This window comes from Pyrgilauda ruficollis, unplaced genomic scaffold (assembly GCF_017590135.1).
Source record: "Pyrgilauda ruficollis isolate IOZ18807 unplaced genomic scaffold, ASM1759013v1 scaffold37, whole genome shotgun sequence".
Classification (NCBI taxonomy): domain Eukaryota; kingdom Metazoa; phylum Chordata; class Aves; order Passeriformes; family Passeridae; genus Pyrgilauda; species Pyrgilauda ruficollis.
The window spans coordinates 4,876,971-4,904,080 of NW_024525156.1; the positions used below are offsets into that span (position 1 = coordinate 4,876,971).

Sequence of the window (27,110 nt, forward strand, 5' to 3'; positions counted from 1 at the left end):
AGGCTGATTTTATTTCTACTCTGCCTATTGCCATTAATATATTCAAATAAACCCTTTTCTTATTTCCCCCTACACTTTTGGCTAACTTCTACTTCAGCTGAGCTTTGGCCACACCAATTTTCTCCCTACAGTGGCAAGCAGCATCTCGGTATTCTTCCCATGTCACCTGAAATTTCTTCCACTGGCCTTCCTTTTTGTCTCACTTCTAAAAAAGATTCCTGTTTAGCCAAGCCAGCCTTCTGCCTCACACGTTTGACTTGTAACATCCAGCAATTGCCTGCTCCTGCGTCCTTAGGAGCTGATGTTTATATGTGATGCTTCCTTTTGTTACCATGTTAATTTCTCTTGCTCTGCTGTTGAAACACCTTATGTCTGGTCTTTCAGAAGGGAGTTATGCTTATCCCATTGTTTTGGAAAGGCATGAGATACCACTGGGCAACCTTTGGGTTAATTAAGTTTTTGCTGTGCAATTATAATTTTATTTCCTGAGAAATTGCATGAGAGTAATATAATGAGGAATTAGCTGTTACAGGCATAAGACCTTACTGAAATAACAAACAAATTGCATGATCATCACGGTAAACTCTTTTGAATGGCCGTTCCTGTTCAGGTTCAGGGAGGTGGAAAGCAGTGCAAAGCTATTAAAGCAGAATCAGCTGGGGGAAGAAGACAACCACTTCGACCATCTGTATTAATATACTGTCTAAGTTTCAAATGCTTTTGCGAGGATGGTTGTTGTACACATGGAACAGAGAATTTTCTTCATTTTGCTTGTTCAGATCTTTTGCATTTTTGTGATTACTTACAGGATCATGGAATTATTCTTGAATTTTAAAGAAGTGTATATGTGATACTGGTCTTTCCACCTTCGAGAGATTGAAACACCTTCAAATACCAGATTCTGAGATCTGCTTTTTCAAGAGGTTTTATGTTGTAATTCTGGTTTGGCTCTTGATTTTTTTAAACTCCCTATGCTTATCTCACTATATGTGTCTGTGTGACAGTGAGGGTGGCCAACTCCATAATTTTTGAAGTGACTGCAAGTAAAGCCTTTTCATGTTGCAAAAATTCTCACACCCACCTCTACTGACTCCTTCCCAGCAATTAATTCTGCCAGAATGTTCTCCCCACATAGATTTGTCTTCATCCTTCAATCTTACCGCTGCTGCTTTTTGAGAGTTTTTCACCCTCGCTCTCCCAAAACAGTGGGTGCGGTTGTAACTTTCCACTTCTCCTTTATGTGTTCCTCCTGCCCCAGAAAGCGCTTCAGGGGAAGGAAGAGTGAAAAACAAGCAGCTTTTCTTCCATCCAGCCAGCTGAGAGGAACAGGGGGCAGGAAAGCTCAAGTCTCATCCCTTTAAAAAAACTGAGGAATCTAAGAGGTGCAAATATATGGACAGGGCTTTGGAGCTGTACGTGCTACAGGTTTTTCTGCGTTGTTACACTCGTGGAGGAGGACCCATCTCTTCTTTTCCTGGACAGAAAAATCAGTGGCATAGAATTTAGGTGCTAAATATAAGTTAGTTCACAGTCCATGTAGTTTTGGTCTATATCATCCTAGTGTACTTGCCTTCTCTTCCACCTGATTAATGGTCAGCCCTCTATTCTATGTCTGTCATTTATGACAATTTATGACCACTTATGTCAGCTCCAGTTTTTTACCTTTCGCAGTAGCATAGTACTCCCAAGTCCCTCTTGTTTCTAACATTACTCCAATCACCAGGAGACACCCGTGGGACATTCAGGCCCATTAGCATCTGTGTTGCTCTGTTCTCTTCCTCTCCTGGGAGCGTTTTGGCAGCCTCCATGAGTTTAAGGATGTGACAAAGCAACAACAGAGGCTGGAGGGTAGATCAGAGAGGGCAGAGACCGACTTAACCTGTGGGGAGGGACATTCAGGGAAGCAATGGGCTGGGGATGCAGAACTGCCTGTAAATGCTGTGCATGACAGATATGTAACTTTATTGTGTTAGATGTCCAGCATCTTTCCAATCCCTGCTTTGGTAGGAATTAAACAAATCCTTCGGAACATGGTAAGCTGGGGAAAAATGTGTCATGCTTCTTTCTAACTTGAATGCTCGTCTTGACAAAAAACGACGTATGGCTTCTAAAAAGGGGATTCCACCTCCGGAAAAGGCACCCAGTGAAACAGTCCTGCAAGAGCCCTCCGCCCGTGGGAGCAATTCCAAAGCAATCTCCAAATGTCTCTCCCTCCGGCGCCGGGAGGTGCTGCCACACACCCTGGGGACGGCAGCGGCGTCCCCGCTGGAGCCGGGCAGGGCCGGGGCGGCCGGGGGCGGGCCGGGAGCGGCACACGCCGCGCTCTCCGCCCCACGGCCGCCGGCGGGAGCGGCACCTGCGGCGGCACCGCGCCCCTCCGGGCGGCGAGGGCTCCCGGCCCCACGCGGGCGGAGGCCGGGGCAGGTGGCCCGACCCCGGGGGCATCTCCCGGCGCCGGTGCGGAGGGGCGCGGGGCAGGGGCAGCTTTCCCGGTAGCCCGCGAAGGCATCTCCCGCTGCCGCCGCCGCCGCCCTGGGGCGCTTACTCTGTGCGGGCGGCCGCTGCCCTCCCCGGCGAGGAGGAGCGCGCCTGCCGCCCCCGCCTCCGGGGGAGCCGGGCAAGGCATGTGCGTGCGGGGTGGCGCCTTCCGGAGGCGCACCAAGCCCCGGGCGGGCTGCGCGGCGACCGCGGCATCCCGGCGCACCGTGCCCATGCCGCCGCCGCGGCTCCTCCTCTCCGCCTCCCGCGCGGGAGCGCGCCCCGCTCCACTCCCCGGCCGCCTCCTGCAGCAGCGGCGGCGGCGGCTCTGAGGGAGTTGCGCGGGCTCTGCCCGATGTGGCAAGAAGCGATGATGATGAGGAGGAGACGCCGCTACCTGCTAGAGCGGGCAGAGCAGGCGGGCGGCGGCTGCGGGGCGAGCGGCGAACAGTCCCGCTCCCGGGACTGGCTCTACGAGTCCTACTACTGCATGAGCCAGCAGCACCCGCTCATCGTCTTCCTGCTCCTCATCGTGATGGGCGCCTGCCTAGCTCTGCTCGCCGTCTTCTTCGCCTCCGGGCTGGTAAGAGACGCCCTCCCGGTCCGGGACCCGCTCCATCCCCGGGTTCCCGGGCATCCCCGCTGCCGCCGCCCGGCATCCCCTCTCCTGTCGCCCCGCTGACATCGCCGAACCCGGCACTCTCAGCCGAGGCGGACGGGACGGGGCGGCCGAGAGCCGGTGCTGCAGCTCCTGCGGCGGAAAGTTGGTGGCCGGAGGCGCCGAGGTGGCGGCGGGGGCCGGGGAGCCCCCGCCCGAACTTTGCTGCCCGATATTTAGAGGCGACGCTGGAGCAGCGGCCGCGCGGCTGATGGAGCGAAAACTGAGTCAACAAGCGCATCGAGTTTAATTCACTTAATTCCTTGGCTCCGCTCTCTTCCAACTGGCGGCTTGGCCGTGGTGGCCTTTGTAGTGGCAGGGTTTTCGTCGCCGCACAAAAATGCAGTCGGTACCTGTATCTGAAGTAATATTTTTAGTGCAAATAAGCAGGGGCTGTGCCCCTCCTTGTGCTAGCCCCCTCCATCCCCTATGATATAATTTTCTAGCGTTTGACCCATTTTCTCAAGAAAGCTTTTGGGACAGCGCAGCCTTCGTTTTTAAGGAAGGTGAAGTTTGGTTGGTCAGATGTCTTTTTTGCGTGCTCAGTGTAGGGTTTCCAGGCTTTAGGAAGAAAAATGTGTCACAGCAGCAGGTGACAGTCGGTATCAGTTTATCTCCCCTGAAATGGGTGGCGTTTTGCCCTTGCAAAGGAAAAGCTGCAGAGGGCAGTAAAATTCTTGGTCCTTTTCAGAGTTTTCCTGCTGTTAATGATTAGAGGCAGGCTGTTGGCATTACTGTATACTTCTGAAGTAAATGGGTATTTGTGTGGTCTCAGACTCTTCCCCTCCCTTAAAAAAAAAAAAAAAAGGAAAAAAAAGAATCTTTTTATGGTCTTCTGGAAAGCTGAATGTTTATTGAATAGAGCTAGTTATCTCTAAAGGCAGGGATGAGCAGGTCGGTATAATCAAATGGATTCTCCTAGAGGCACTGCAGCTAGTGTTTGCTTATCCTGCTTTCTTGCTTGACCAAACTTTTGCCTTAAAACCTGCAGGAACTGCCTGTGGGATTAGCTCAGCTTTGAGTCGATTGGTGGTTTATTTCCTTTCGGTGTTTGTATTAGTTGTATTTTAAGCTTTTTGTTCAACCACTTCTACTAAATAGAAAACAGTTGTAAAAGTGAGGCCAGTAATGGTGATGCTTCATAATTCATTTGTTTAATGTCCAAAGGTTTAAATTTTGGAGCTCTGTGTGCAAAATACAGGTTTGTTTGCTTATCTCTTTCTAGTATGTTAATGTAGGTGCTTGTCCACTAGGGCTGAAGGGACTGTTGGAAGGTGGAACTAGAAGTCTGTCAGGCAGAGATAACTGTGGAGATGTACACTGTACATGCCCACAGTCAAGGTGGCAGAATTTGGGCTTGACAGTGTTTACTACTAAATTTTGTACTTTTCAGTTGTGGTATGGTCTGCAGCTTGTTTGCAAGTTGCATGTGGTTATTTTGGTAATTTCATCTCTTGAGGTAAATCATTTGCAGTAGTGAAGGTGGCATAAAACCGGACCCAGATGGAAGGACTGCTGAAAGTTATGGAAACAAAACTGTGAGCTGGCTGAATCTTGCCAGGCGTTACTTCTTCAGAAAGAGTGAATTTAATAGTTCAGTCTGCATTTGAAATTCCAGACATACCGGATGAGGAAAAAAAATGCTTTTAAAACCCTTTTCCTGAGTCTTTATCTTCCTGTAGCTAACAACTGGATGGGTGAGTGGAGAAAGAGGTGGGCTTCATCCAAGTTTCCAGTCGACAGATGAAAGTGACTTCAGGCAGAGAGAAAGCTTGCCTATATGGGACTTCCAGCCACAGGATGCTGGACAAAATCCTTTGGAATCCTGCCCAGAATTTCACCTAAAAGCACTTTATTGTAGTCTAGTTTCTGGTTGCATTTGTGATTAAAGTATTCCTGAAGGTTTAGATCTGCTTCTCCTGTGTCTGTATGAAAGATAGATATAGAGTTGTGGACTTTTAGTCATTTTTTGTGCCTGATGATATATAAGGGACATGTGGTTAGGAGTATCTGAGCCACAAAATCTGGTATTAATATCCTTATCTTTTATCTTGCACAACTTGTACATGTGTGTTTGTTTTGACAGAAGATGTAATTTTGTAGAGAAGGCCCAGTGGAAGTAAAGTGGGATAGTTCTGTGCAGATCTGTGCTATGCATCTGAAGTTAAGGGAAATATTTCTTAACAGTTGTTTCCTTTAGATTTTGTACAAAGCAGTTAAGATTTCACTGAAAATTACTTAAGCCTGTTGTGGAGAAAAAACTCCAAAATGACTCACTATAACAGTTTGGATTTCTTGCTTGTGCTTCATAGAACAGCTTAGAACATGGAATGTGGGATTGGACATTGTTAGGATGGATATTCATGAAGTGTGAACCATTTTCATGTTCTAAACTGTCTTAAAAAAATTGGAAACCAGTGGAAGTGAGAGAATGCTTTCCTTCTATTTTAATGTTTTATTTGGTTGTTAAAATATATCACGGTGGTGTCTGAGTTGCCTATTTTTGTGTTTTTTCATGTGACAAAGTATTCTTAAGTGTTCCCAAACAAAGCCAGCCACACAGGGGATGTATTTTACTTACTCAGCTCTTTCAACCTGTCAGAATACAAGCTATAGCTTTCCTGATTTCAGATGAAAAATTTATGAAAGCTGTTGCAAAATTACTGTAAACAAGATTACTTACAAAGTGTGCCTGGAAATCAGATTACTTTTCTTTCAGACAATGTACTGTTATTATTACTGAGAGAGGTTTCTTGGGAGATTTTGCTTTTGTTTCAGAGAACTATTGTGATTTTGACCTTTGGAATTAAGCACTCTATCTCCTCAAACACTATATATAAAACTTGAGTCAGCTTGAATGATGACCATTCACAGCTTGTAATTTTAAATAATGTAGTGATAGTATCAACCTTTGAATTTCCTATGTCAGAGTATCCTCTGTATTTCTCTACCTGGCGTGAACTGCAAGCTGGCAAAATGCGATCAGTCATCCATGTTTAGCTGCTGCTTTAATCGATACAGAGTAAATTATTTTCCCAAACCTGTGAAAACCTTTCAGAACTTAAAAATGCCAGAGGTCAGCTTCATTTTCTCTCTGACTATTGTGTTATTCTTTCAATGTAAAATGTATGAAAAACTCATTATTCGCCCATCTCTCCCTTTTTAGTACTAAAAGCTTTTGACCATTTTTAGTGGTATCTAGAACGGTTTTGTCTCTGGCAGGAGCATGTCTGTTATAACTGCAATTTGCAGGAGATTGAAATATAGAGCTGTTTTTAAATTCATAGTGTAAAATATGACAGTACCTGAAATATCTGAAATTGTGATTAATTTCTTACATGATTAAACAAAAACTCTGAAGACAGGGGTGATGCCCAAATTGTACAATTTATTGGAAGACCATAACTTTCCTTTAACCATGCATTTTTCTAGACTTAAAGAGTGCCTAGTCCATAGATAAAGGCCTCAAAAAGAACCTACACTTCAGGGATATCAAAATCTTTTAGCACTTGTGTTGTAAGTGGGGGAAGATTTAAACCTGTTGTGATCTCCTTTCTGTTCCTATTCTGAAAACTTACGGTTCACCAGTCTGCTACCAGATACATGTTTTCTTTTAGGCTGGCCTGTTTCGCTTGCTCAGGACCTGTAAGCCTGCTGTGTGGTGTTAACATTAGCTGCAGCCCTTATCTCCCCACCAAATTCTCGCTGCCACCTGTGACCTTGTAAAGCTCTTAAGATGTGGTTGCTGTGTGTAGGCTCTGGTGTGTCGGTGCGTGTTTATTGAGGGTGCCCTCAGCCAACTGGGGCATGTGTTGACTGCAATGTGGCATGGTGTAGCCTTCCCTCTTCCAAAGCACTCTGAGATTGTTCTGGGTCAGCCACCTAAGGACTGTCTGAGGAGCAGAGGAATTAGTTGCCCCCTCAGTCACTTTCTTGAAGTTCCTGAAAAGCTCAGGATCGTGCTGGTAGGCTCATTATAGATTTGTGGACATTTTTATGGATTTATAAATTCAAGAAACTAAAGGTTGTCTGCACATCTATTTTAGTGACATAACCAAATACCTTCTGTAGCAAAAAGGGGAGCAGTCAGTGGTTCTTAAAGAGGGAATACAGCTAGGTCGATGTACCTGCATCATGGTAGATGTACATTCTGCAGGAATTGGTTTTCTGGCATTAAACTGACTGAACCTACCATCAGCTGATCCTGCATGGAAGAAGAAGTAGCTGCCTCATTCTTCTGAAAGAGTATGTGAAAACTTTCTGTCTGCCAACCTGGTTGGCAGATAACTCTTTCTGTGCAAGGGGAAGATCAGGAGAGTCCTGTAATCCTCTTGGGGTTTGAACTGAGGTGTGCCATTTCTTCCCTCTAATTTGTGTTACTCCTGAAATAAATTCTTGCTGTTTCTGGTAAGAGCTGGACATCAGCCAAGCCCTTCCAGATTCCCATGATCAGAATCTCATCTTGAAATGAAGGGGAAAAAGTCTTCCAGGTCCATGTGGAATGAGTAGTTTTAGCATGTTTCATCATTCTCTAAAAGCATCTGATGTGTACCTCTGGTATTGTTCTAATCTCATCAGTTTGCCTCTGAAAAATTCATCCATCCACACCAAAAGGTCACCACACTGACGACGTGATTTTGTATCTGTATTCTTGAGATGCTCTGTTATAACCTAATTGCATGGAATAATACAGGCATACTATAAGACCATTTATACTCTCAATTTTAGGATATCTTTTGAGATCAACCCTATGTAATTTACAGCTTTTTTTAGTTTAAGAGCACCAACTGTTTTCCCAAAGCCCAAGAATACCCAAGGTCTGAAAACGTTCCTTGGAATCCTTGCAGACTGAAAGTAAGCCAAAGCATCTGTTAACAGTGTTTTCAAACTCCAGTATATTCATTCCCCCAAGAAGAAAGCTAAATACAGCAAAAGTAATGAAGTAAGAAAATCCTCACTAATTGAAGGACAAACAGAGTTTTTTTTTTCATGCTTGATGCTATGGTTGTTGTGCTCAGGTGGTATTCTAGCTCTCCTTAAACTCTTTATACCATACCACTGCTACTACCAACATGAGAAGGAATTCAAAATAAACATCAGTGTATTTACAATGCTTTTCTTTCTACAGTTCAAGTTATAATTGAGTGTACAGTTCTGCTTTCAAGTCCCCTATTAAAATGGTCCATGAAGAAACCCCATGTTTCTAATTCTTGTTTTCTTGTCTCTAGACATCGTATAGCAGTATATTCTTCTAGCTATAGTTGCTGGCTACTTGATGCAATCTTAGGATATTGCTATCCCTGCCAGATGTTCCTTCTGATGTTCTCTCAGAGTAACTTTTTAAAGGCAGTATTATCTCTTTAGTCAGGCAGGAAAGGTTGCTGTATCTTCCTGTCTGAAGCAGGAATTGCCTGGCTTTCTGTCTGGTTTCAGTCCTCAGTACTGCATCAGTCTGGCCTGCTACTTCTTTAATTCTCTAATGACACTCACAGTACATCTGTGGTTACTTTTATTGCTGCTAAGAGCTTGTCTCGTTTGCCAGTCTCTAACAAGTCTGGAAGCAGAGCCATCAAGTTAATGAGGTGCTGGTGGCAACCTCACTTTGCATGCCTCTGTTTCATTTTTCATATTGAAAAACCTAAATTCTGAATAAGAATTGGATAAAACTATGAGTATGGCAATATTGGAGAAATGCTTAGCCTTTAATTGTAATCTTAATAAATTGAAGTTTTATGAATACCTTGGCAATAGAAAACTCATTTAATGCCACAAATTGTGACTCAAAATGGTGGATCCACAACTGCTAATCATTACTGCAGCTGACAGACATGATAAATAACATTCTGACTAGAGCTGTTTACTGATGTGCAATGGGAATAAGACAGATGATGGATTGGGCTCTGATTGTCTGCTGTCTTTATCAGCCTCAGGCCAGGTATGCGGATTCACATATCCTGTACTGGCAACTTCATAGTGGATCTGCCATGGACTTGTGAATACCTGCCTGTCTATCTTCCTTAAATTTTTATAAATTGGTTTCAAGTTCCTTGTTGTGGACAGATATATCCAACCCATTTGTTGACTCCTGCAAAATGATGAATATATTTCTTTGAGCCTTCAAGAGCTCTGCTAGATTAAGGACCTTAGCCAGAGATCATGGTTCCTGCGTTTACACTGTGATTAAGAAAACTTCTTGTTATGACACTAGTGGTCACTGGAGCCTTCCAGGCTGCTCTATGCTTGACTCCAAACTGATGGACACTTCACACAGATAGATGTGTTCTGCAAATCTCTTGAGCAGCTGGGTGTGCTGGGGACCAAATTGCAGCTGAACACCAGTAGAGTTTGGTTCTCTGCCTACCTCCCCAGTCACAGTGGAGCTGTGATCCCAAATAATTATGTGCTGCCATAGTAGCTTCTGCATATTTCAAATAGAATTGAATCAGCTCAAGCAACATTGATATTTGATGATGGAAGATACCAAGAGACTAAACTTCTGTTTTGGGGGATCTGGATCCAAAAATAAGTGAATTGGCACAGTTCTGCCCTATTTTCCCTGAGTTTTTTTTTTCCTTTGAGCATCAAACCTGATGAAAAAACCTAAAACTCAAAACAGCTCAATACATTTTCTTTTCCATATCTTTTCTTTTTATATCTTGAATAAACAACTTTCAGACACTGACCCTGATTCAGGTGTTGCTGAAAATTGAAGGGACTATTGCACCATCTGTACGGAGGAGTGTGAGGCTGTGTCTACGCTTACTCTCCCAGTTGTCTGTTTTACCAGCAAGTATAGAAACATTTTCTTTGTCTCTTCTCTAAACAGAACTCTTGTTTTTAGTGGTGCATATATGATATAAAAGCCCCTTGCTGTTTCGGGTGTGACCCTGTTCCAGGCTTGTGTCTGGGAGAGGCAGAGGAAATGACCACAAATGATGACATGTTAGTCTGAACATTTTCTTCTTTCACCATCCATGGTTCTAGTTTTGAAGGTTTTCTTACCTGGAAGGTGTGCTCCAGAGTGCAGGAGCAATGGCTTCTGGTTGTATACACTAGAGACCAACTGAGACAAGAGGTGCTCTAGCCCATGTCTCTGTTTCCCAAATAGCTTCTCAGAGCTGCTCAGGAAGGTTTGCAAAAGTAGGTGGAACTTACTTTTTTCCACCTGCCTCCCACAGCTGATTTGTGTGTTGTGGGACCTTTTAAAGACCCTAAATGCTATGGCTGACACAGTGGATCTGCTCACTGACTGGATAAATGGGATTGCTATCCTTCAATTCCAGGTAAAATTTCCATATCCCTTTCTCCAGTTCGCTAGTACTTTGTTCAGTCTGGCAGGAAAATCCTAGGAAGACTAGATTCCCCCCAGCTCCTTTTCCAGCAACACTGATTTCAGGCTGAGGACTTGGGCTCATTGCTTCCTCTGAGAGTAGTGTTAGGAAAACAGATGCTCTTTGAACTTGGCTCAGCACCTGCTTGGTATTGCTCCTGTTCCTATAGAATTGTTTCAACTGGAAAGGATCCTTCAAGTCATCAAATCCAGTCATTAATCCAGCACTGCCAGGTCCACCATTAAGTCATGTCCCTAAGTGACACGTCGACATGTGTTTTAAATACCTCCAGGAATGGTGACTTCAGCACTTCCCTGGGTAGCCTGCTCACCCATTTGCTGAAGAGATTTTTTCCTAATATGCAATCTAAACTTCCCCTGATGCAATTTGAGGCCATTTTCTCTTTTCCTATTTTTTGTTATTGGGTGAAAGAGACCAAGACCCACCTTGCTCTGCCTTTCAGGTAATTGTAGAAAGTATTAAGGTCCCCCCTGAACAACTTTTTCTCCAGGCTAGACAACCCCAGTTCCTTCTGCTGCTCCTCATAAATCACTTCAGTTGCTTCATATACCTTGGCAGGTGGGTGGATTCTCTTTCCTTGCTGCAGGTACTGTGATCCTTTGTAGCAGCACAGTGATCTGAGAACTGTCTAGACTGGTCAAGACCTAGGAGGACATGGATGGGGAGCTTGTCCAGACCAGTAGCTTGTCCTGTAAACCCCACTGGGGATCCCTGCCCTGCTAACTCATGCCAGAAAATGGCCACAGACTCTCACTGGGGCTTGTTTTCTGCACCAGTGAGCTCTGGGAATTTTTAAACCTGACTGATAGGCGGTGGGATTTTGTAAAGTTGCTTCAAGTAATGTGACATCTGTTTAACAATAAAACAATTTACCAGATTGTTTTTTCTTTCTTTGATTTTTATTATTTTCTTACCTGTGCTTTAATGAAATAGGTTTACAGTACTTATGAAAAAGCCCTGAACTAATGCAAAAATGCCTGTATTTGCAGAATCTGTTTTGCTCTATTTCTTACAATTTAGTCTGAAGTTTTACTCCTGAGATTTCATTTGGCAGTTATATTTTAAATGTAAGTTAACATGTTTGTAACCTTTATCTGAAATTTTATCATAATAGAAATAATAGCCATTGCAGAATGTGGTCCTGGTCATGGAGTAAAAAATGAAATAAGAAATATCTTAGGTTTCAAGTCAGTTGAACTGAGAGACATATGAGAGTGTGGAAGGTATCCTTAGGGAGTAAACTTTAAGAACATTGTTGCAATAGAAATAACGGTGTTTAGTGTGAAATTGCACAACCTTAGGAAACACTTCAAAAGTAATTACAAAATGACAGTAGTGCCTTTCAATATTAAAGCTGTTTTTCATGCTACTCTATTACGCCTATTCATTAAATCTTAGGAAAATTCTTGCAAAATGTATTTTTAAAAGATCTATTAGAGAGAGGAGCCTAAGTGTACCTTTTTCTTCATTAAACGGACCCTTAAAATGAGCAGTTTCCTTATGTGCTGAAGCTCATGTGCTCCCTGGTTCAAATTTTGTCATTCTTACTTTTAAGTGAGTTGCATCTTGACACATTTTCTTGATTACAGCCAGATTCTCAAGTTATTATGTCAGGAGGAAAATGGTGAGGGAAAGCCACTTTTTAGCTTTGATTTAAAAGTGACAGCCAAAATATGTAACTGTCAGTATTAAATAGCTCAAAGAGTCAGATGAGTACTTCTGACTTCTACAAATCTAAACGAGTATTTCAGACTTCCATGAATCTATATGGGTACAAGAAAGGCCATAATTTCACTTTTAATACATGTTGCAGTGCAGTTAATCTGAAAAATAGATCTTTGAGTCTTGTGAAGTATTGTATTATCCATAATGTTTAGCTGATGGAGCTTTCTCAATGACATGTTTTGAATATATTTAACTAAAAAGTATATGTTCTTCCTAAGTGTTTTACTCAGTTTATCTTCCATATATTGTCATTTGTATAAATAGTAGGTGCATTTATTGGGAAGTTTCTTTAAAAGTGTTTTTATAATATAAGGAAGGATTTGAGACTATCTGAAAAGCAAGCTAAACTGAGTTATTAACCCACCTTTTTTTGAGAGGAAGTCAGAATCAATGCATGTAGAATAAAGTATGCAAGAAAGATATTTTGATCACTATATTTACATTAAAAATTAATAAATTATGTGAGTAGGTTCTAATTACCTCTTGAGCCTGAAATAATTAGTTTCATCAAAGTACAGATTTCTGCTCACTTTTCTGCTTGCTGTATCCACCCTCTTCTGAAGGGGACACTTCAGGGAGCAGGATGTAATTAACTCTCCTTGCTCTCTGGGACATGGTTTATCTTCTGTGGCTGCCAGCTACTGCCATTGAATTGGACAATTTTAGAAGTGCACCCAGCTGAGTGTTATAGCCACTTGTAATTGGGTTTGACCATCCTGGTTTTCTTATGCTCTTACATGTTTTAAAGTAAAGCTTTTGATAATTGCCAGCCTAAGAGAAGGTTGAGATGCTGTTGGATGACTGAGAGGCATGGCAGTCCTGTTCATATTCCCAGACCCTGTTCCTGGGCCCTCTGAACTCCAGCTTATTAAACACATATTTGTATGCAGATTTTATCTGACATGTGGTTAACCAGAGGAGAGGACCCAAATCGATGGAAAATAAACCAAGAGAGAAAACTGCTGATATGGCAAATGAGGATGTATTAAAAAACCACTCACTGTTCAGGTTGAGTGCATGGTGTTTGTGCAGGGTATATTTTTGAATATAAATTATACAGGCCCACACATCCTGGCCTACCAATTATGTTTTTTTATTCTCTATTCTGTGGCATATGATGCAGTAGGAATAGTCAGGAGCTCATGGGGTTCTGGCTACATCTTTGCATGCAGATAGCTGCAGTGGAGGTTGTTCCTGTTGGGCTGAGATGGACATTACCTTTAAACATCGAAAGAGCTGGACTAAAGGACAGTTGTGCTCACTTCATGCAGAGAAGATGAACCTTAAAACCAAGTGATACTCCTTCAGAATCTAGCCACTGTGTTGCAGCTTTGACTGTTCTTGAAAACTATCTTTTCTTCCTTTGCATTCATTTGGAAATGGTGATTGAACCACAATTATGGTGTTCATCATGCATTGAGGTGACATCGTGATACTCCTTCAGAATCTAGCCACTGTGTTGCAGCTTTGACTGTTCTTGAAAACTATCTTTTCTTCCTTTGCATTCATTTGGAAATGGTGTTTGTCATGCATTGAGGTGACATCGTGACGTTCTCTCTTCTTTATTCTATTTTTCTATGTTCTGCATTTCAGGTTGTTTTTCGACTGCTGCTGAACACCTAAGTGATGTTTTCATGGGTCTGGCTATGATAAACACCAAATATCTTTAAGTATTAGTAGCCAGCCAAGAGCTTGTTGTCATGTGTATAAAGTTAGGATTGCTCTGTCTGAGGTGCATCTCTGCACACACATCTCTGCTGAAATTCGTCTGCCATTTTCTTGCTCTGTAGTGACTCTAATGAAATCCTTCATAGCTGACCCTCATCTTTGCCAGGCTGCTGTTCAGCCCTTTTCCAAACTGTTTATGGGTATTTTGAACATATACCCCAGGATTCCTGAGGAACCTTTGTTTGTTACAATTTTTCCTGGTAGATGCCAGACGTGCTGGTACTTCCCTTTGTGTTTGAAGGGGATCCCAGGAGAGACTGGCATTACGTCACATGCCTGTCTTTGGATACTGAGGAACTTTTGGGTGCAGGTTATATGCTACTACAGTTTTAGCTCTTTCTTCTTCGAGTCTTATTGGCCCTTTCTGGTGAATTCTGACTGCTTATGGTAATTTTTTTTTGCATTTCATGTTGCTGCTTTTGTCTGTAATGCCTTACACTAATGCTTCAATTTGAGACAGGCTTTCTGACTTATTCCCCCTGCAGAGATTGTTTTGGCATGAGAATTATCCTACAATGAACACAGATTAAAAAAAAAAAAAACAAACCCAAAACCGAACAACCCAAATGCTTTCTGCTACAGTCTGTTCTTCTCTAGTTGTTCTTTTTAATACCTGCATAATCTGTTTCTTTGGAAGTTCTTTAGCTGCTGCCATGACTCCTGATTATGTTTCAAAAAGAATTTACTATTTATTTGTATACTCTTAAAAACTTGCTTGAGAATTTTTTTTTCCTGGCCTGCAGTCTTTATATTAATTAAGCCTTTATATTAAATCCTTTTTTATTATCCCCTTTCAGGTTGTTGTGTTGCTTTGTGTTTGTGGTTTTTTTTTTCTTCCTCTACAGAAGATAAATTTTAGAACCTTCCTTACTTGGATGTTGAGACATTCTGGTTGTATTTTGGTCTTTCTCAAGTTGTTTAGAGGAACTGATTAGCTTTTCCCTTTGCCTCTGAGTTTTATAGTGTCTTTAGGCTACCTACAAAGATTTTAATCTGTGAGCTTATAGCTCCCCCTTTCAATTTTAATGTTTATGTTTTAATGTTTAATGTTTTTCATTTGTTTTCTTAACAAGATTTGTCATTGTTATAAAGAAGCCCCTCAATAGCAATATTTTGTGGACCAGGTTCCTTCCATTTCTTGAGGTCAGACTGATCTCTTTCTTTGTATGTGTGGGTTTTTTTGTCTGTACTTGTTTGTTTTGGTTTTCAGCAGTGCATGAGACACAGACTGTGGTCTCAGCTTCCATCTGTTGTTGTGATGCTTAGCAAGTCCATCTGGGAGTCACTAAAGTATCCCTTGATCTGCTGTGTTTTCTTCTTTGACAGCCTTCCTTATATCATAACCAGTCCTCTAAGTAATTTATTTTTATGAGGCTTTGCTGTTCAGTCTCTTTTTTTTGGCTTATAGCCACTTTATACTATTTGTTAATTCTCTTAGACTGTTAATACAGGTCTTTCTTCACTCCCTGGTGAACTGTATGTCTTTCAGTCTTTTTCTACTTTTTTATTGTTCTGCTGATGATTTTTTACACCAAGTTTTCAGTAAGACTATTGTGTAAATAATGCTTCAACAACAGGCATTTTCGTTCTTCCATCAGCTTCCTAGGCTTGTAGAGAAGAGTGTATCCTTTCATATGGCTCTGCCAGATTTTAAAAAGAGAGTCTGTTCTGCTTTTCCTTTGCTGAAACCTTCTTAGCTGTGTTTAATCAACTTCTGTCCTTTCATTTAGTTGAGAGTCACTGCTCTCCTTGACATTGCTGCTTCTCTTAAACCATGTACTCTGTTTCTGTAACAATCTATAACATTGAATTTGAATGTTTTCCTGTGATGTTGGAAGTGCCAGCAAACTCATTCTTATCTTTTCTTTGTTAAGCTCAGTTGCCTTCTAGAGGCAAAATCCCTGTTTCCCAAATATCCCGGTTTCTTTGATTTCCTTTTTGACCACATTTTCTTAGCTGCTTATTGAACTTTTGCTTGCCAAGCAGTTGGGTTTTTGGTGGTTTATTTATTTCTTTTTGGGTTGGTTTATTTTGTTTTGTTTTGTTTTGTTTTTTGGGGTTTTTTTTGGGATAATTTCCAGGAATTCTACAACTGTTCTCTGCTTTCTTCACTAGCAAAAAATATTTTATCTCCAGAAGTTTTCTTCCAACTTCTTATGTTACTGTTATTTGCAAAGCATCCACGGCACCTCCGAAGAGCCTTTGCAAAGCCTCTGTAGGGTGTGATGTTTTTTGCATTAAACAGAGAAGTCTGATCTCTGGTATGACTCTATTCCTGATAATTGCTACACTGAAGCAGGCAAGGTTCACTTATGGCTATCAGGCAAAGGTGGAAAAATCTGGATGCCATAGTTTTCTACTGACTGATTGAGAAGATAAAGAATATCTATATGTGACTGGACTTACTAAAAAATAAAAAACCACTAGGCAAAAGTGCTTGGCTTGGTAGTCAGGCATGTGTGTGGTCAGGAGGGTGTTCACAAGATGTACAGGGTTGGCCACTGTATTGTCACTGTTAGTCCTGTGTGCTCACAGGGACATTGCCTGTAATGCCAGAGAACAGTTCTTGATGGATTGCAGCAGAAGGGCTGCACTGCTGCAAAACTGCACACTTCCCTTATGGGGAACACGTGCAGCACACATGGTTCATGGCTTTCAAGCCTGGGGAAAGGCTTCAGGTGGCCAGAATGTCATCTGAAGGGTTTGGATGAAATCTTGCTGCTCCAATTATGTTCCCACATACTACTGAATCTAGAATGGTGTAGAATGGGGCCATGGATGCAGAACTGCTTCTTATTACAGCAGCTAGGCAGCTGTGATGCCACGTGATCCATGTGATGTGCAAATGGCGGGACTGACATTCATCTAGTGTGGAGGCAGAGATCTCTGTGCACTTAACAGCGAGTGTAGACTGCACATCAGACTCATTAATAGACTTGAATTTCTCAAGACAACAGACATCATGAAACAACTGGATTTAGACCTGATGCTGTTATCATTGATCTGCTAAGCCAGATGGGGAATTGAATCAAAGGGAAAAAAAATTCAGGCATGCAGTTGCATAGGGCCTTAGTGAAAATGAAAAGCTTCAATGACACAAACTTCAAGACAGTTTGATTGAAAGATACAGGTCACTTAATTTTCTGCTAATGTCCTTGAGTACGCTGCACAAAACTCAATGGGAGAGTAAAAAAAAAAAACAACAAACAAAAAGAACCACATAAGAAACCTTCTAACCAGGCAGCTAAGCAAGAATAACAAGCAAAGTTTTATGTTTTGAAAGCCAAATGCTGGGCACAAAAGGCAGAAGAGTCTTTCTGAGATGTGGATCCAGAAAACATCGTGTGGTATTGGAAATAGCACCTGGCCTTAAAGACACAGCACAGTTTCTGAAGTGGAGATGGACTAATACTAATAGAATTGATGGAAAAGAAACCTTGGATTGCTGGCAAAAACTTTTCAGTTGTTGTCTTAAATGATGAAATCCTAGATGAAACTGTACAGCTACTTGGCCAAGAGCAGGGCACGGCACCTCTTAATAAAATGAAGATTTTCCCAGCTGTCTAGCAGATGGCACACAGTGCAGTCAGCCATCAGCAAATTCACTAAAATGTAAAACCATTGGACAAGGGTCACAAGTAGCCGGAAGAATTTTGCAGATTTTGTACAGAAATATTTTTTGCGATGTTAGAGAATTTAAGTGCTGTCCAGTTTTACAAAGAGAAGGGAGATGAGGTCTTCTGAAAATCATTGTCCCAAGTCCTGGGAAAGGTTTTACAGGAAAAATGGGCAGTTTTTGCTGCAGAGACAACTCCACAGATTCTTTCAGTCAGTACTGTTAAAGGAAGATGTTTGATTGAGAGGTTAGCAAACTGGTAATCCTTGAGCCCTGTAACATTTCTTCTAACACTCAACATTTTTGAAAATAGCTGCATGAAATTGAAAATACTGAAAATTGAATAGATATATGAAACAAAAAAGTAAATCAGTGTCTGAAGAACATTAATAATTTCATTTTATATTTACATTTAGAGTGTGTTTCATTGATCTCAGCAAAAGGGATTTTAGTCAGAGTTTAATGTAGTAAATGGTTTGAGTTAATTCAAAGCGTGTGATATTTCAGATCCCAGCAGGAGTCCTCTGTATATAGACTACTGGTGAATTCCATTAAACAAAAAGAATAAAGTGTCAAAAGAATGATGGACCACATGAAAAGATTTTCTGTGAAAAGTTTTATGCTAAAACTGGCATTTTGACTGCTTATTTGTTCATTTTTATGGATTATTTCATCTGACTGTTTTTGTATATAACAGTGAAGTGCTCTGCAGCAGCTTTGCTGTTTAAAATTAAACTGAGGGAATAACATTATCTGGGAAAGAACAGGATGTAGATTGAGAGAAGATTGTGGGTTTGGGAAAGATGATTGAAAGTGGCTTCAGATTTTACTGGTGATAACAGGATTATCACACTTTGGAAGAATTTGTGGGGGTTGAAAAATTTCTAACAGTAGACTTTTTAATTTCTTCTGTAATTAAAAGACAGCAAGACAGAAAACACTCAGGGAGACAGAACTGTCAGGTAAGATCCATCTATTGCAGGCTTAGCCATTATGTTCAAAATTGTCATGCTGATATTTTAATTTCATTACCTCTGGTGTATTTTAATTTCTGAGACTAGCAGAAAAAAAAAAAAAAAGAGCAAAGTGTTTGGGTTTGTTTTTTTTTTTCTTCTCCCCCCCACCTCTTTGGGAAGTGGTTAAGGTAACAGAACTGCTAACCTTTAGGATTTTGCCACACCCAACTTGTTAAACACACTGATAATTGCAAATATTGATCGGGAAGCTGCAAGTTCTAAATGTCCTGCTCTTAAAAGTTACAACTCTATAGAGATTTAGTTCCTCTGAACTAATAGGAAAATATTCTACAAAGTAGTTTCCAAAATAAACCTCTGCCTTACAGGGCTTTTCTTGAGCTGACATTAGCTTATATTTTAAAGGCAGGATTGTAAAAATCCCCCTATACACACTGAGGTCTTCTGTAAAGGATACAAATTATAATAAAGTTTTATTTTCTCATATATTTTATAAATTGCCTAATGTGTACACTATTCTGCCTTTAAATTTCAATTTTAATTCAGAATACAGGGTATGGTGTGATGCAAGTAGCTTGTGACAGCAGAAGGATGTTTTCCTGTGTCAGCTCATGGAGGTCACCTGTGCTCAGGAGCTGATATTGTGTGGTCTATTTTTTTTTTTTTTGATTACATTTAAATCAGAATGTAAATTTGCGTAGTAGGCAACCATAGAAGGAGAGAAAGCCGAAGTAAAATTTTAGATTTAGTGATCAAAATGGTTCAGCTAAGTGTTGAGATCAGTGTATGTATAAAAAAAGGAAATTGAGCAGCTGTTAATTTGGAACAAACATTTTGATGGATTGATCTAATTATAGAATACATATAAATATATGTAGCTGCATGAGCATACGTGTGCTCTAAACAGACATCTAAATATTGTTGATCTGTTATGAAGCCAAATCCTCCCAGAAAGTACAATAGTTTTATTACTTTTTTAGTGGTGTGGAGGAGCATGCAGTTGAAGTGCATCTGGATTTTCTTACTAGTATGTTTGTACCATGATCCTTATCACTGAAATGCCAATTTTCCATCATTTAAACATGTGGTTTTCCACGGTTTCGGCTTACTCCAGGAGTTGTTGTTTCCTTTGGTGCTGTGACTTGGGCTGTGTGACAGATGGTGCAAGGAAGTTGATGTTGTCCTGTTGCCTGTGACACCTGGCTCTTGCAACAAGAGTTTGGCAATCCCACCTGGTTGAAGTTAAATGCTTTTGGTGTTAACTGAGCTGACATTGGTTGTGCCACTTACTAAATCAATTAACTGAAACAAGTCTCTGAGATGGGATTGATCAAAAATCACAACATTTAGATATATAAATCAGTAGTTTTTCCTACTAGTAAGTAGGTTTTATATTTTTAGTCTTACTGTGCAGCTCTGTACTCTTGCGGTTACTTACCCCTATGCCTAAATTTGAGGCCATAATTTTGTTTTCACTGTGACTACCCAAGAGCTTGAAAGCCTTCGCGTGTGTATTTGATATTTGGAAGCTTAGTGTTTGCATTTCAGGGTTAGCATCACCACTTAAAATTTCCTGACACTTTTGCTTATACTGTGATTGTCAGTGTTGCAATAAAAACTGCTTAAATGTATGACTTGATAAATTGAAAAGGGAATTAAAAATAAGAAGAGTTGAAAGATGAGCTGATTTTTGCCAGGCAGGGCAGGGTATATGGTGGCATTTCCCTTGGTTTCAGCCTGCCAGGGTGCTCTTGAGCTGGAGCTGGGAGCCAGCTGGGTGTCACTGTCTGCAGTGCACACACAGGCAGGGCTGCAAGGAAAAGGAAGAAATGGGAACAGTGAAGGGGGCCACATTTTTACAGCAAGTGTCTAGATATCAACCTGTAAAACTTACTAGATCAGGCTAAAAAACCCGAACAAAACAACACCAAAAAACCCACCTGCTGATGGTATTTGTAAATGTTTGTAAATTTACAAATTGGTTTACAAATTTTTAGTTTTGATTTAATTGAAGAAAATACATTATACATAAGAAAGGAAAAAAAGTAATATTAAGATACTTTTAAGTAAAATGTTATGTATTTAAGTTGAAAACCCGTCAATAAACAAGATTTAACAGGGCACTAAGGAAGCAACTACAGATAAGGGAAAAAGAAATGCTTCTTTGTGCTTAGATGTCTTACAAATCATCAAATAAGTACTTTCAGATTCTCTTGAAGATTTCACCATGAAAAATGAATCTGAGGCTTTTCTGCATGAAGTCTGTGGTTACTGTTGCAGCAGCAGCATTTGGAGCCTGCTTTTGGGGAATCCTTGTTGCTGCAAATGAGGCTGTTAGAATTCAGAACAGCTGGGGAATGACTAAAGATCCTGTACTTTGATATAGCGCTGTTGTATTTCAACCAGGCATACTTTTGAGCATGTACAGCAATAAAAAAGCAAATATTTATTTTTTTTAATGCACCCATCATTAGATCATTTAAAGATGTTAGTGTAGTAGCTTCCAAGTAAGGTCTGTATATAAATTTAAATATTGAATATTCTGAATCTTACTTCACATTATATTCTAGTCCTTGCTTTGAGTGTTGTTTGTACATTTCAAAGTAAGCAGTTGCTAGGAGAAAATGTATATATGTAATCTAGAGTCTGTACTTCTAGATAAATACTTTAAGCAGAATCAAAACATGTAGCACCTTTCAATTATCACTGTCAAAAAGGCTTTTATAGAGCTATGGACGTAGTTGATTTGTGAGGCATTTTGACAGCTGCATTATTCAGGGTGGTTTACAGTTTTCTCAACTTGCTTCAAATAATATTAAATCATAGAGTGCTTTGGGTTAGAAGGGACCTTGAAGATCACCTATGCCAACCCTCCTGCCATGGGCAGGCACACCTTCCACTAAAAAACGCTGCTCAAAGCCCCACCCAACCTGTCCTGTGTCACCATGATATTTTTCCCTCCTGAGGAGCTGAGGGCCTCAGGAAAGAAATGCAAACAATAACTATCTGCTGCTGTGGAATGCAACAGGTGCATCTGTGATTGGGGCATGTTGGTTGTTTCTAATTAATGGCCAATCACAGATGCAGCTGCATCGGACTCTCGGGGAGTCAGGAGCCTTTGTTATTGCATTCCATTCCTGTCCTTTCTAGCCTTCTGATGAATCCTGTTCTCTCTATTCTTTTAGTATAGTTTTAATGTATCATTTTAATATAATACATATCATAATATAATAAACCAGCCTTCTGAAACATGGAGTCAAGATTCGTGTCTCTGCACATAGGGTATCTACCACAGTCCTGTATCACTTGGAGAAGGGAATTATCATCAGCGTGTTCCAGGAACTGCCTGGATTGCTCATGCCCTACTTTGCTGCCCCTTCCACAGGTGCTGGGGTGGCTGAAGCTCCTCATGAGGACCAGGACTTGTGAACACTGTTCCTGTCCGTCTAGAGAGGGCCTCATCTTCTCAGTGTTCCTGGTTGGAGGACCTGTAGCAGACCCCCACTGTAGTGTTGCCTATCTCTCCTCTCCCTTTAACCCAGCCTGTAGGCTCTCAGCTCATCATCCATCGCTCGGCAGGGGATGCTCCATGCATTCTTACTGGTCATTGACATAGAGGGAAACACCCTCTCCTTGTCTCCCCTCTCCTCTCCTTCCTGAAGAGCCAGTATCCGTCCATTCCAACACTCCAGTCAATGGAGCCATCCCACCACACCTGTGTGACAAGGTCCTAGGTGAACAGCTCTTGTTTACTGCCCATGCCCCCAATGCCAACATACTGGCTAGAGTGGCTGGAATTCCTTTTCCTGCCAGCTTGCAATCCCCTTTCAGACTCAGAGCATCTCTGATATTGGCATCAAACTTGGAGTGGAATGAATTGAGGTTCTGTTCCCCTGGGAACTTTATTTTTGTGAGGACTGGTGAAAAAACGTCTTGCATTCCAGAGTGCCTTACCATCACCCTCTGCAATCCATCTTGGTGTTGTGCAGAGTGTTCCTGGCTGTGCCACTGGTTCCCTTGTGAAACTACAGCAGTGGGCAGTAGTGGGCTCTGTGAGGCTTGGGAGTCTCTTGGTGCAATCCCTGCTATGAGCCCCCCGTAAGAGCAGAGCTCTCAGGAGCGTGTCAGAGGCAGACCCGTGTGCCTCTCACCAGAGGTCCCCTGCTGCTGTCACCATCACGTTCTTGTGATTGTGTTACAGAGCAGATGGGGCTGCCTGGCTCAGCTCCAGCACCTCTCCTGATGGGATGGGTCTTTTCAGTCTGCAGAGCAGAGAAGAGGTTCTGCAGGGTCATGCCAGCTTCGGGGGAAGTTTCTGTTTCCTGTAGATTCATGCTCTTGCAAGCTTCTGTTCTGCGTTCCGCCCCTCCGTGTTCTGTGTGTGCTGGCAGCGGAGCTGTTGGATGGTTGGCCATGGGCTGTGGGTCCACTGCAGACTGAGCTTGGAACCAGCTTTCCAACTCAGCCCCGCTCCTGCTGCACACACTCCTCACAGCCTGCTGCTACTCAGAGTAGTAAAAGAAGTGTTGTGCTATTGTGGTTAATAGTTACAGTAGTAGTTACAAGGTTGATGCGCCGCAGAACAGCTTCTTACCATGGAAGAAATCCTATTTTGATTTAACTCATTTTAGAGTTAAAGTTGGGTCTTTCTGCTGTCTTCATGTTCAATAAGTTTAGAGTATGTTATTGATATCTGACCTTTAAGTACGTTTGTTTTTAACTTCCTTTTTATTTTCCTCTGTTTTCAGGAAGTTGAAGACCACGTGGCATTTTTAATAACTGTTCCAACAGCCCTAGCAATTTTTTTTGCTATATTTATCCTTGTCTGCGTAGAACCTGTCTTTAAGAAGCTGCTTCGTATATTTTCTCTGGTGGTCTGGGTATGTCTTGTTGCCATGGGATATCTCTTTATGTGTTTTGGAGGAATCATCTGTCCCTGGGACCAGGTAAGACTGTCATTAATTTTATTTCCACTGGGTAGATTTCCAAGAACCATTCTGTACAAAAGCATTCACGTTCGTTTTTGTGGGACATCTCACAAAATGTTTTTGTGACTAAGTGGCTGCATGCTGAGACTCCCTCCATCTTTTTTATAAATACCAGAGATGTGCATACTTAAAATACAATAGGAAATATTAGAAGGATTTTTCTGTTATTTTTAAGCTCCTTTAATAATGAATACTTGATTCCAATCACCAGCTTCCTTGTAGAGTGAATATTTGATTCTAGTGACCAGTTAACATGGCAGAAATGCTAGTTTTGTTCAACACTGCTTATTGCTATCTTTTCCAGTTTAAAATGCTTGAGGTCTCAGTGTAGGCTTTTCTGTGGTCTACAATGTGTTCTCTAGCAACGCATGAGTAAATGGACTGGGAGTCTCCTTACTTGTCTAGAAAAATGGATGAGTAGAGAAGAAGTGAAGTACCCTTCACATTTTTAAAATTTTGTAATGAAGAAAAAGCAAAATATAATTGCAGCCTAATAGCAGCACTTTTGAAACATCAATAAATGATGTGCAATATCCAGTGCTGTGGCTGATCGATTCTTTTGAGTTCTGTCACATTATTTTCTTTTCTCCAAACCGCTCTGCATGGGAATATGGCTCATATAATATTTTTATAACTCTTCAAAGGATGGAAAAAGTCTTTTAAACATATAAATATGTCTTCTGCAGATTTCATGCTGATTCTATGAGTTTGACCTTTAAATTGTGTTACTCTCTCCAGAATGCCCTCTAGGTCCTTGAGACAGACTTGGAATAACTTCTCTGACTTTTTATTCAGATCTTGCAGAGACTTGGGCAAACACTGAACTCTAAGTAGTTCCTTTAAACTCTTAAATATAAATGTTTAAAATTGTTTGTGCATGTTGGTAATACTTTTGGAGCCCTTTCCTTTGTGGGCGACTTTATATTTTCATTTTCTTGGAAAGTTCTGGGATTAATTATCTAAGAAACCTCCTACCTGGTTTGGGTTTTTTTTAGGTTTTATATCTTTTCAAATGTTTAAACTACCAAACCAGGTCACATTTGCATGTAATAAAAACTCTGAACCTTAAATACTTTTCTTTAGATATGGATTTCACCCAGGGAATGCTTCTGTCTTTGTGATATTTCATCTAGGTAATTCACAAGGTCTTACTTTTTTCATTTGTTTTCACTGGCATTTGTGTCATGTCATGCTGGAATATTTCAGACTTTCAATCTTAGATGCAAATATTTAGTTAGTCATATTATTAATTCATTGTAGATGATGCTAAATTTAGTTTTGGTATTTGAAAGCTAGGATAATGATTTTCAGTAGCACATGGACTGAAAGAGATTCTAAGAGGGATACTGATGTCTCAGTCCCGACGTTGTGTTTAGCCTGTGGTGATTTGTCCTGCCTTGCTTTCCTCTTAGGAAAAAAGCAGGCATTCCCACAGCATGCAAGGGATGTGCCTGGCCCTGTGACAGAGGAATGACTGTAGAGCTCTGGGAAAGGCATTGTCTTCCTGTAGGTTGCCAGGGCACAAGTCCTCTGATATTGAGTCTTCTCTTTGCTTTGCGTGCAGGAGCTGCTTGGAGAAAAGGATATTTGGGACGGAGCTGCTTCTCTTGCTCTGCCAGCAGCAGCCAGCTCCAGGCAGCCGCCTTGCCGAGTGCTTTGCGGGCTCCAGCTGAGAGCGGGCAGGGCTTTTCCAGAATGCCGGCACCCGGCGGCTGATGTCTTTGGCATCTGGCTGGAGAGTAGCCCCTGGCCACTGCTGAGAGTCCAAGGTCGCGAGGCTCCTTGTAATAGAATCCTTCACTTCCCCCAAACCTGCTTTTTTTTTTTCTCCTTTGAAAAGCAGTGCGGTTTTGTGGACTGCTTTCGTAGGAGTACTTTTTCCTAGTGTCAGTTAAGAGTAAACTGTGGAATATGGGAATCTTTCTGGGAATTTGACACTTTACACAAAAGACTGACTGAAGGTTTGATGTTTTCAAACATTTGAAAAAGCTGTGATCAGTAAAATACTGCCTTGTACTCCTGTAATGCTGGTGTTTTGTTTGCTCTGCATTGGGAATATGTAGGTCCATAACTGGTATTATCTCCTATATGTGAAACCAAATTTGAAAAATCCTTCCTCAGTGATCATTGACAGGTTCTTTGGTGAAATTTTACATTTTGTGAACCTCTAAACCATTTTGCTTGGCATATTGAAGTGGTTTTGTGATTCCTTTATGCTTTTGATGAAAGAAAGGAGACACGATGTAAATAAATTAGTTAGGTTTCAAATATATCTCTGTCAACATTAACTAATTAGAAAATGATGAAAACAAAAGAGTCAGTTCATGCACAGTTACTTACTAAACAAGTACTTTATATTAATTTACTTCATGTTTATATAGATTTACTTTAATTTACTTTTAATTTACTTCAAATTGCAGCCTAACTTCTGTTCTGGTCCAGAAGAGTTTAAAAATGTCATAACTTTCATGTCCCCTGAATCTTAAGCTTGTTAAGAATATGGCATTTCTTAATTGTACTAGTCACTATTGAAAGTTAGATTTTCCTCATACCACAGTTACTAGGCAGAGCATGTTATCGTGCCACTTGTGGACAGCCCATTGACTGACACCCTTGCATCTTTTAAATTTTGGTTTAATGATTTTCTTGTGCCTTTTGGCTGTTTGCAATTGCTCAATGTAGTGTTTCTCTGTTGTCTTAAGGAACCTGATGTGTGAACTTTTACAGCTTTTGTTTACAATAAACATACAATTTGAGAGAGATTATTTTCATTAGGAACTCAATATATATTTAATGCAGAGCAGTTCTCCCTTAGCCTGCAGGCACATAGCTCAAATAACCCACAATTAGTAGAGGGCTGGAAATGAAGTGGTTGGTCAGGGCCGTTGTTTTGTTTTTTTTATTAGAAACGTGTAGGCTGATGTGAAATAAGTGCAAATAGCAATTGGTTTCAGCTGTCTTTTTGCTGTCCCTGCAGACTGCGTTTTTCAGTCTCCATTTCCTTGACTCTTCTTTGGTTGCAGGTACAGCTTTGGAGAAAACTCTTACCAGGTGGGTGTCTGGCTGCTGTTTGAAGGGGAGGGCAGTGTGGCTGTGGACAGTTACTTTCTCCCTTGTGCCAATCTGCCAGCTCCATGCTGGCTCCGTAATTGCCTGCTGAGCCTGATCCAAAGGCTGTTATTGTCACTGGGCTGCCTGGGCATCATCCCTAACCCATCTGGGAGAGCAGCCAGCACATTTGCACCATCAGCCTTAGTAGCTAGCTTACCTCTTTAGTTAGTTCAAACTCCCTTACTCCTCTGTGTCAACAATGAAGAACGGGGAGTACGCTGAGAGGGAGATGGAGCGGGCCTTAGGGAGACAGTGGCCCGCTTAACATAAAAAGAATTGAAACAGTGATGGCAAAAGTCTGTGGTACCTGACAATTTTTTTAAAGAAGTGTGGCAACCCTCCTTTATTGGTGTCAGCCCAAGTTTTTGTGGCATTGGAGCCCCTGGCTTTCCTTGGTGGCTTGGGGAAATTGGATCCTGGCCTTCATGTGCTGCAGTTTGCATGAGCCAGGAGGGAGACTGGGCTGCCTGCTAGGAGTCA

The 27,110-nt window shown here is 41.4% G+C and overlaps 1 protein-coding gene across 1 annotated transcript in view; it reads left to right on the forward strand.

Moving 5' to 3' along the window:
• The first annotated feature begins 2,332 nt into the window (after positions 1-2,332).
• The window catches only part of ADCY2 (adenylate cyclase 2), a 205,370-nt gene continuing 180,592 nt past the window's right edge, over positions 2,333-27,110 (forward strand). The window contains exons 1-2 of the mRNA XM_041475879.1: positions 2,333-3,061; positions 23,280-23,477. Coding sequence (XP_041331813.1) covers positions 2,834-3,061; positions 23,280-23,477 — 426 coding nt within the window. The 5' untranslated portion in view covers positions 2,333-2,833. The remainder of the gene's footprint in view (positions 3,062-23,279; positions 23,478-27,110) is intronic.